The sequence below is a fragment of the Papilio polytes genome, unplaced genomic scaffold (genome assembly GCF_000836215.1).
Source record: "Papilio polytes unplaced genomic scaffold, Ppol_1.0 DF824102.1, whole genome shotgun sequence".
Classification (NCBI taxonomy): Eukaryota; Metazoa; Arthropoda; class Insecta; order Lepidoptera; family Papilionidae; genus Papilio; species Papilio polytes.
Window position 1 is genome coordinate 5,582,140 of NW_013525102.1, and position 11,628 is coordinate 5,593,767.

General features: G+C 37.2%; 1 protein-coding gene across 1 annotated transcript; it reads right to left on the minus strand.

Annotated features, from left to right (window-relative positions):
- Positions 1-641: 641 nt before the first annotated feature.
- LOC106099686 (protein Wnt-1) lies at positions 642-11,622 on the minus strand. The gene is made up of 3 exons (XM_013278295.1): positions 11,469-11,622; positions 2,971-3,269; positions 642-1,810 (listed from the first exon to the last, which is right to left on the minus strand). Exons 1-3 carry the CDS (start codon positions 11,572-11,574, stop codon positions 1,283-1,285), a joined length of 933 nt encoding a protein of 310 aa, XP_013133749.1. The 5' UTR covers positions 11,575-11,622; the 3' UTR covers positions 642-1,282.
- Between the last annotated feature and the right edge of the window lie 6 nt (positions 11,623-11,628).

Sequence of the window (11,628 nt, forward strand, 5' to 3'; positions counted from 1 at the left end):
AGTCCTAACCTAACATTATATCACATTTGAAATATCATTCTTCTCAACGCATATTAATTATTAATAAAGCTTTTTTTGCAAACTGTCGACTTGTCATTAATTTTGTATCATTGAAAAATAAATAAAACTCATTTTGGAAGAAGTCAAAGTCCCGGTTAATTGAGAAAAGATTTTGTTTTATTTCAATGTCGGTCAACAGTTCGCAGTTCTTACTAATGAAATAATTAAACTATATTACAATAGGAAACGACGTAGTTAAACATGCTTCTGTACAATAATTAATTTTATAAGAACGGTAATGAGCACAGTGCGTCAACTGACTACACGTTGCTTTATCTAGATGTATCGGACGCAACACGCATTCACTATTATATGTATAATACTGATTATTTAATTCGTTTAATATTTAATTAAAATTCTCGAGAGCGTTTATCTCGTAATGTGGGACACTTTTACGATGGCGCTACTTACTGACCGATAAGGGCCGAACGCAGCTTCGGGCGGCGAACACCCAAGAAGTCACTTTATGTAAATGATGTTAAGTCACAGAATCCATTAACTCGCCAAATAATTAATATAAAATTATAATTACAAGATAATTTCGCTCCCGAGCCTTAAAACAGTTATTGCGACCGTGCACCCGACTCATGCGTCGATAAAACAAAAAATATTTGTAAAGCCGATATAAATATTGCTGTCGTAACATAACGGCAAATATCTCCATTAATATTTAACTTTGAAATGATATCAACTAATACCATTTAAAGTAGTCTTTGATGTTTAATGTGATGTGACTCGTTTCTCCGGAACATCAAGATCATGTCAGCGCGATAATTAGAATCAATAATTTTGACAGCTGCCATGCCGGGTAAGGAAACCAACAAGTCCAATTTCGTATGTAAGCAAGTCGGTAGGAGTGACAGAAATAAATCGTCGTAAAACTGGCCTCATTAATATCCTAACGCCAGCGTATACAAAAGTTACCTTCTAGATCACATGTTCGCACTTAATAGCCAAATAAATTAACTAAACGAGCAATCGTTTATATTCATTTTAGGTCGGATCATTTACAAGTGTATAAAAAATCAATAGTAGCATAGAAAGAACTATTTACATAAATCTTCCGAAGAGGAATAAATGACGCGATTATATACACCGTTTGTTATCTGCTCACTATGAAACAGGTCCACTCTCGCGTCCGTCGCGACCGAGGTACCGCCGACACGCGGCGCGGTTTCTCTCGGTGATCACATACGTGTACACATCATTAGCGTTCGACTATCTATAAACATGTGTGGACCACTTTTTCCGTGCGACACGTTTTACATTTGACTTCGCAGCACCAGTGAAAGGTGCAGTTGCACCTCTCCACCACGAACTTGGTCTCGGTTTTGTAGCCGCGACCGCAGCACATCAGGTCGCAGCCGTCCACACCGATACTCGTATCGTTGCAAGCGCGCCCGTGGGTGCCGGGAATGCCCAGCCGAGGATTCTTCTCGCAAAAGCCCGGGGAAGACTCTAAATACACGAGATCTTTCGCCCCCGGGGCTTTGTGGTCGGGGTTGTACGGCCGGAGCTGGAATCTGTAGCGATCCCTCCTCGGCACTCTGTGTGCTCCGGGATCATTCCTCAGTACGGGAGTTTCGACATCAGAGTTGCTCATCAAAACCCTAGATGCACCATCGAATCGGTCTTTCAACGCATCTCCAACGGAACGGAAACTCGGCAAGCGCATCCAGCAAGTCTTCACTGTGCACGATCCAGACATTCCATGGCACTTACATTCTTGACGCATCTCTGACTGGACATGCTGCAACAAAAAACAATACGTAAACAAAAGATGAAACATTGAAAACTTAATTAGTAACGTCTCGCGAGGAGGTCTGTAATGATGTCCAAATATCTATAAATTCCTTCGATAACAGTCGAAAGGTGATCGATGGTTTAACAAGCACACTCCATCGATCGCATCTCACGATCGAGCAAATTGTTACAAATCGTGGTGAGGTGGGCCAGTCGTCACCGCGCGAACGTATACAATAAATCATACTCTAGGGACATTCATCATTCTTAGAAGGTAGATAAATGACGCGGGGTTGGAGACTGTAAATATTTTACAAGGACCGAGGCAGGCGCTTCGTAGAAAGCAGACGGTATTTATTCATTCACATGTAGATAGCCGAGCCCGAGTACGCTCTAGTGTCCAAATATGCGTTAAACAATCGATGGAATGCTGTGAATATTCATCACACGGACACCCAGCGCGAGTGTCGTGACGGGAATTAAGCGCGACAGTTAACGACGCGCCTGGGTGACTCGAGGCGTCCGGCGATCCTTTTTGATGAATTTTAGGCAGGAACGGACAGTGGGTATGCAAATGTGGGTGTGCGGTGGGAGGGAGAAGCGCGAGCGCAACGAATGGGTGCCCGGTGCACGTCGCCACGCGATGGGCCGCGCCGCCGCCGTCTGGCGCATAATTAATTTTAGACTTAAGCGACATGTCAAGTGGCTGACAATCGATCGTCACCCGTAATGGTAATGTAAACACGAAGCGGCGACATGTCCGAGTGCGATTGTTTTATGGATGTTTATAAACGGCTGCCGTTCAAGTGGCGATTGGACGAAGAGTGTCGACCGATCGGTGCGGTGGCATCCAATCATCACTCACAAACTTTTACCCGTTGATTGCCTCGTTTTTGTCACAGACGTGACTCGACTGGATATAATGGATGTCGAACCGGATTCATTACAAACTTTCTCGATTAATAACGTCGCTTTAGAGTCTTTTACCGAGCCTACTACGATAGAATCATGAACCCAGTATACGTACGTTAATGTTGCTTAATACTCCTGTGGTATTAAACCAACTTATTAGAAAACGGGGACAAGTGTTTCTAATTTAGCACGTTAAAGCTTCGTAGGTAGAACACATAATTGAAGTTAAAATGTTTGATGAAGAGATGAACTTACCGCTCTGCCGGCCTCGTTATTGTGTAGGTTCATCTTCTCTCTTAAGGTCTTGCCTCGTTCACCGGTGTCGACAAACTCCCGGCTGAACCTGAAGCCGAAGCCGATATTGTCGCTGCAGCCGCCCCACTTCCAGACGCGCACGTTGGCGGCGGCGGCGGCGCGGGTGCGGTGCGGCGTACGTTCCAGGTGTGAGTAGTCGCACGTACATGACTCGATGGAGCCCTCGGCACAGGCGCGCGACACCGCGTGTGTTACTCCGGCGCTCGTTATTGCGTAGATGAACGCCGTCTCACGGCATCCTACGAACAAGTAAATGTTGATCAAATATTTTGTCATATAATAACAAACTTAAAACAAGAACTTAATCCTATTGGTAAAGAAGAAAATATGCTGGACTTCCCTTATCAAAATAACAATCAATAGTATCGATATATCTAGAAGCATGTAAAGTGATAAAAAGAAAAAATAAACATTCACAATTAAGTATTCATAATATTGACTCAATTCACAGTACCGTTAATAAAATATTCGATAAATCATAAAAATATTATGACACAAAGGCTAATAAAATATTAATTATCAACTTAAGAATATCAAATAAGTTTTGTTAAGAGCGAATTGAAGAATGCGCGCGTGGGCTCGTAATGAAACAACCTTCTTTAATATTGTTGTTTTGATAATAACAACGGATTGTTTACGACATTTCTCACATAGGCATGTACGGTATTCTCATAATTAATTCATACCAAACATAAGAGGGTCCTGTATTTTAATCAAACTTTATTATTGCTTGGGGCATGCGAGCAAAAAAAAATCTCATATCGTTAACTTGGGTAAGTATCGAAAATATTCGGAGTTCATCGCAAATTGCAACGGGTTGCGAGGGTCTAATGCTCGATCGGTATTTAAAATATATAATTCCCTCTTTATAATTCCCATTTAACATCTCGCGATAATTAAAAAACGAGTAAAACCGTCATACAGTGAATTCACACAAAGTTACAATTTAATAAAAAAGTCAGTAATACTTCAACACAATAATCCATCTAGTCCCGTATCGAATACTATAAATAATTAATAGCTACGCATTAGAATCAAATACTCATAAAATACAATTAAAAGAGAGAGGGTATATCTCGAAGATTGAAAATAAAAGAATTGCTTACCTACACGGGAGAATATAAATCTGATCATTACAAGAGGGCGCGCATCGAATTCCCTTTCTTAATATCGATTTAATAGCCTTCGTACTCTAATGATTAATATTCGATATCCAATGTCTATGTGTACGATACAACCGACAATAAGATAATGATGTGTTAACAAAGAAATGAAGTTTAAATATAAAATTGTATACATTTGTAAATTTACTTAATGATGCAATATCAAATATCGACATGAAACACATTGTTAAATTTACCTAATGAGGAAATATGAGATTTACGATCTTGTAATATTTGTAAGGAAATCATTGTTTAAATCATATCGTGTGGGTTTACATTGTTACGAAACTTATGCATTATGCATTGAACTACCAAAACTCATTACTAAATTAATATACAATAAAATGAATATTCCGTCATCTCTCTTGGTGGTCCGATTGGCAGATCGTTAAACGTTCACAAATTCAGAAGTCTTGTGTAATAAAATAAGTAAATAATTGTACTTAAGTTCGATAATTAAACGAGCAAACCGGCAACTAGCTGTCGCCCGCGACTCCGTACGCGTGGAATAAAAAAACAAAAGCAAGTAACCTTTGTGTTCTACTATCAGTTTAGGCTACAAACTCTGACAAACTTCTATCGATCTAAACATTCGCATTTATAATATTAATGAGATAGTAAGATTAATAAAAAATATTCGTGTCATATTAAGTTAATAATAAAAGTGTTCAAGGTTAAAACTACTGCGCAAAAAATTAATGATTCATAATTATTATAATTAGACGTCAAAATTATTAATTCCATCACCCTTGGTGGTCCCAGTAAATGTCCACCAGTTCAGTAGTAAGGAATGTTGTCAAAGCATTTAACTTATACATATTTATACGTATTTATACTAACAATATGTGGAAAGAACGAGGTTGAACGTTATTAAGGACTCAATAAGCAAATGAAATCATTTTTTTATTGAGTTGTCATCGTGGGCCCGATATAAATTACACCGAGCGCACACCGGCGCGGCTATCCGCTTCGGTTTCGCTTTTTGTGCTTTCATTTTTGATGTTACACAAAAGTATTTTATTCAGCAATTACTTGAGATGTTCGAGCGGGAATTTTAATGTCAATTTCGCCATCATTCAATGCTCGGACGGAATTAATTCAAGGCGCAGAATCCGAATGCGAACGGCCGCGGAGTCAAGCATTTATCTTCTGTAATGAGTTGGAAACGTTCCTTCGCATTAACTATAACAAATAGACGCTGGCCAATTAAATATGGCACACGTAAATTACGCTCGTAAAATGATAGCTTTCGGCTAATCCTATTTACTGTTGACATCTTAACGGACGTATAAAAGTTGTAGTTGTTTGGACAGGGTCATAATTATATCGTTGATTGCGACACCTTTCCAAACGTTATCTTAACTAGCACCAGTTACTAATATTATAAATGCGAAAGTTTAGATTGATGGATGTTTGTTAGAAGATATCTTCAAAACCACTAAACCAATCACGATGAAATTTGACACAGATATAGAACAAAGTTTTGATGAACACATATGTTACTTTTGTTGTTTTAATACCTCGCGGTAGGAGTTGGAAGCAAAAGATAGTCTCTAAATCATTATCACTATCACCATTGTGATAGTGACACATGATTTTTCTTACTTATGTCTATCAGTTTTTACAATATTTGGCGAATAATAGTTATTTTTGTTTACGTATATCGAAGTTATAGAAATACCGTTTACGGGTGGCTTGCACCACGTGCTGGGAGTTAATATAGTTACATCGTACAACGGATAATATCTAGGTTTGATATTATGAATGCCCGCTGAGAATTTAATGTTGATATTTTTATTATGCATACAAGATAGAAGATAACGCAATTTTATTGCTTATATGGAATTTTAACAGCGTTACAGACGTATTGATTGTCGACGCGATGGTAAGGTTGTTCGTTAAATGATTCATTAACTAGCCTCAACTTTTACGTAATTTATTACGAATTCAAGAGCGCGCGCACACCGTTGATTACATTATCGCACAACTGTTTAGTCGCGCATTGATTCCTATGAGTTTGTATGAAGGTGCGCACATACCCGAATTTTAGTCGTGCAATTAAACGGTTAAATTGGCAGCAAAACAATCGACAATCGGACAACAGCGTGCGATAGTTAACTGAAAGGTGTGCGCTCTAAACATACGATACCGTATTTCTATTATTACTCGAAGGAAGGAATTAAAAAGTTAATTTTACGGTTTTAAATCATTACTATCATACTCAAAGACAACATTAAAATAATTAATGGGATTATACGAATAAAAAAATCAATATTTTATTTGTGCACTGCGGTCGACCATCGATTTTTTCCCGACAACAAAGGAGATTTGCAAATAAATCGCGACGTAGAATAATTATGACAGATGTAAAGACGCACATCGGAGACGGTACATTAGTCACGGCATTAAATTTAATAAAAAACGGATTTACTTTATCTATACGGTTAATTAACCAACAAAATCTGACACAAACTCGACTATCAACATTAATTACTATTACATATTCGTTCACTAAAAAGTAAAACTTAGAAACCGGATTTTTATAGGTTTATTAAGACATTTTCGCTCCCATCATACCAGAGTCAAATAAGAACAAATATGATTAATGTGAACCAATAAAACTTATTATTATAAATGATAATAAAGTGCTGTCGGTGAATTATCTGTGCGTAATAAATGGTCTTCGGGTCGTTTTACAACGCGACCGAGCATCGAGCGATAATTCCCGGCCGCTCGATTGGCAGTTAAGAGAGGTGTTAAAGATTTATAAAAGTCAAAAAGTCGTAAATAAGCCATGTCCAAGCCTGGGCTAAATAAAACTTAATCAATGTTGACAATTGACGAACGCCCCGACTATTGCTGTTAAATAATTCAAAATTAACGCTGTAATTAAATCTGTACCCGTCAGCGTTAAGTCGTCGTAATGTGTTCCGGTAAGATTAATTCTAAAGATTGACTTATTATGGTTTCGCGCCTCAGAACGTTCGTACCTTATTTATGGCGATTCAACTTATTCAAATTTGATGTGACGTGATTATTCAAAACAGCCATAAATCACCTGTTTGGCTTTTATACCGTCGAGGACCGTTGCATCGGACACGATCACGATGAGCTCATAAAGGTTGCTTATTTGCTTTTAAACGATAATATAATGACTTTAATCTACTATTGGATGTATTTATTATGATGAACTTTGATAAAATATCAAAATCTTTTTTTTTTTATAGATTGAAAAATGAAATTATTGTGATAATTGCATTTATTCTTAACGGTTATTGTTTTATTTCATGAGAGTTAGTCGTAAAAGAGCATTTGTTTTATAATAATCTCTCTTTTTCTTCTAAACGGACAGTTGGACACTTTAAGGGAATTTTTATAGTAAAAGGACGACTAGAATAGAAGTAATAAAGTGGTGTAATTCATTTTCGTTATGCCATGTTATGGGTGATAATTTAACATTGAATCCCGAGACGGAGGCATTCCTGTGACAATTCAGAATTACGTCGCTCATATATCACTCATTGTGCGCGGCACAAAGCCCCGGCTACCACTCGCTACCACCTACCACTCCCTCACCATTCATACACAGCACAAAGACATTTGTTTTCAAACTGCCAACGAAAAAAAACGCACCGAACATAATTAGTCTTTAAGTGAGCTATCTCGGAATGCAACCGTTAATAAAAAACAAAAAAGACAAGGTATATTCGCATCGACAATATCGCATTAACATCGACCCATTTCTGAATCACAAATCGTTCGTATCTCAAAAACAATTCAAACGCCACCAACCTAAAAGTCTTATCTAATTGAGCATTACATATTTCGTCGAGGGCATTTTATATCCGATTTTATTTTGGGTGCGGAACGTTTTGTACCTTTTATCCACCCACGAGATCGGGACATCGGGAGACATGACTTCAGTAGGAGAAATATTCCTAAGGTCGTTTTATTGGGTGAGTTACCTGCTATTAGGATCGGCTATAGGTGTAGGACGCTTCCGTGCGTGCAGGCGTCGCTAAACTGCGCGGCGGGCGGCCCGCAGCGGGCATCCGGACCCTATCGATCTATTCTCAGCTCGACAATGACCCTTTCTACAAAGGATCTTTATAAAGTTGTCATCGTCCGTGTTAATACGATCCTTGAGGTTTGCTACAATGCAATGAAGACGTCAAGACCATCAATGGCGTGTCAACGTCTGATTTTGTTCCGCTTTAAAGTGTTTTGTACTTACGAGTGATAATTACTAAAACGGAACCCTATTCAGATGAACTGAGCAGACTTGAAATCAAATATACGACATTTTTTATGTAAGTAGCGTTGTGACGAGCTCCTGCGGAGTTCGCATGTCCGTTTTTATTCGTTTCACAAACGTAATTTCGATGTATTAAAAATGTTTATAGTATTTGCGTGGGACCTGTTATACCCGCGTGGCGTCCCGACCTCCCTTCATAAAGCAATACACTCTAAATGCATCAACTTACATACATTTTATTATCTCTTGTTTATTTTTATCGATTTAAATTACGACGGTAGTCCGTAACCCCGTACACTGGATTTTAATTTACAAAAATGTTACTCTACTTTTATAGTTTATTGGCTATTGAATAAAATTACTACGTTTATTTTTGCTTTAGGCGTTCTCTGACATGCATAACTGTGTCGAGGCGTTTCTCTAAACGATTACAAAACTATAATAAATAATAAAGCTATTAATCAATGAACAGTTATGATATAGTTCAATATTTCTAAAGATATACAAAGTTACTTTTACTGTCAATTACGTTGTTTTTCTATTTTTAAATTAACTATCGTAAGGGTGAAAAGACTCATATACTAATTGGTATATCCCAATTTTCAAGAGATTTAACATTTAATTGTGACTAAGTTCTTAGTCGTTTAGTCTAGTTCTATACTAGCGGAAGTCATTAATGTGGTTCGTTAAACGCTACTAAGGGTACAAGTAAAGAGAGAGCATTCAATACCGTAGGTCAGTATGTCGAGTCTGATAAAGGTCCCTATTCTATGTCCGAGAGACATTTCCAAGTGAAGGCTAATAGAAACATCGTTTACCCAAACCGTTTGCGCGTGTCATTAACGTAAGAAGCTTTTGGGTCAATAACCGGACCGCACCGGTCAATACGATCCCGATATCTCGCATACCGAATTCGAAATGAGATCGAATTAGAACGAGATACGGGAGTGAATGCTCTTAATTTTGAAGATAACCCCCTAATGTGAGCTGAACCCCCGTCTATGCCTTTTAGTGTTATGCGCTTTTATCGATTAAATCCGGTACATTTCTCATCTATTTTTGGTACAATTTGTTTTATTATCGACGATGTAGGTCACATTATATGTTTTGTAACAACAAAATTATTACATTCACTATCATAATGTTAAAAATGTGCAAGAACATCACTGTTGCTTGAACTCTTCCTTTGGCTATGTTAAAATTTATTACTTTTTAATTTTATCGTCCCAAAAAAAATACTTAAAAATTGATTGCCTGGTCTGGCCTTTTTGCCGTAATAATGAATAAATGCGATGTATGAACCAGATGTTCGCGAGACCATAATAAGGTGTATCGCATACAAAGCATCGAAATCGGACACCGGAGATAGGGCAGACCTGACCCAAGCGACAAATTTATTCAAACATATACATACAACATACACAATCTAATTTCAACCTTATTCTTATAACAATAAGCAACATCTTAAAATTTCTTGACAGCAAAAGGGAGTACGGACAAGTTGTTGTAAACATTTTAATTTTCGTGAGTGCTTTATGAATCAATCTCGCCTTTCTTATTGCGTATATATTCTTGAGCGTTACAGAAAATAAATACGACCCGTTCCCTTTTTGAGGAGACAGGGTATTCAATTTTGTAGTCCAATCTTTATTATACAGCTAATGGTGAGCTTTTTGCAGATTTTTATCTATAGATAACATCTAATTCTATTGAATAGACGCAGTGGAAACCGGCGCAATTGTGAACCGGTGTTAAGAGGATGAAACACGTTTTTAGTTCATTATCTATAATGCATCGAAGCGGAATTGACATAGATTAAGATCCAATACTAAGATCAGTTCCTACACTAGGTTGACTACATCTGAAGGCATCTGACTGAACAATTATTAAAATATCCGTCTATTTTTTTAAATCTCAATATGAGATAAAATAATAGCTTTGAAAACACTTTTATCACAACTATTGTAAATGTTTCGAACATGCTGGATAAAGGCAATAACGTCCATTTAAAAAAAATGCATTCGAAATTCAAATAAAAAGCAACATCGATAAACGGGAATCCGAACGTCACTCGGTCGCATGTAATTGATCCGGGACGTTTTATCTTGATGAGCCCTTTATATGTGCCCCCGACGCGCTACCCTCCCATGAATACAGATAAAATCTTTTAAAAGGGTTGCCAACTAAAGATATCACTTAATTTGTAGCTACTCTTTGTAACCGGGATTAAGGGGACTTGTTATAAAAAAAACAACAGTTGCCGTTTACTTTTTTAACAAAGTACGAATTTCAGATTTGGCTACAACTTATTGATTTCATTTTTTAAAAGATTATAACTAAAGCACGAAGAGAGATAATGTATTCTTTAGTGTTTTGCAAAAGGTTTAGAGCTTATCTTCTTATGTCGAGTTTTGTTTTTTTAGCTTTGTTTCGATAATAAAAATTGAAACAAACGAATGACGCGTGTTGCTAAAATCTCAAATTAAGCTTTGTGTTTTTTATTGTCCGCTTATTTTTTAAATATCGGATCGAGGAACGTGAGCCAGGTATTAAATTGTCAGGCCTGATCAACGTTAGGTCCTAATTAAGACTATAATAAATAATTTTAATATTCAGTTTCCATTATGCTTATCTTATAATTTGCTGGAGTTGTTCGCTTAAGAGACTTATGGTGTAGATAATAAATCTTACTTCGACATCGTATCAAAATATTTAAAGGTTTGTGTACACTATTAAATATATTATGATATACATAGCGTTCAAATTAATGTTTTGTTTATCAATAAATATACACTAGAAATTTATTAATTAGTTACTCGAAAAGTTTAACTTGTTTTAGTAAAGGACTCCAAATCGAATGGATACTGAAGCAATTCGCTTCGTAAGCGCTTACCATCTTACAGACGTCAAAGTTTGTAAGGAATTTGGAACATGGCCTTATTTAAGACACTATTACATACTTAAACGGCGTTTCAGTATTCACGAGAATGATATAAAATGGATATTAGAACATGTCTTACCTCGATCAACAATTTTTCCGAATAAATTCTTTCCTCTTAAGAAATTCCTCGTCGTACAGTTCCATCTTCTGTATTTGAACTGATGTTGGCATTCGGCGACGGCCATGTTGGCGCCTTTAGCGACGGCTGTTAGAACCCCCGGGTTCTCCTTGGCAAGCCG

Bases quoted from the DNA above. Each gene is read 5' to 3' on its own strand.
- LOC106099686 (XM_013278295.1), bottom strand. From the start codon at position 11,574: ATGGCCGTCGCCGAATGCCAACATCAGTTCAAATACAGAAGATGGAAC. The intron at 3,270-11,468 runs GTAAGACATGTT...ACTTGTTCGTAG, and splicing joins CGGAAAAATTGTTGATCGAG to GATGCCGTGAGACGGCGTTC. The intron at 1,811-2,970 runs GTAAGTTCATCT...TTTTTGTTGCAG, and splicing joins ATAACGAGGCCGGCAGAGCG to CATGTCCAGTCAGAGATGCG.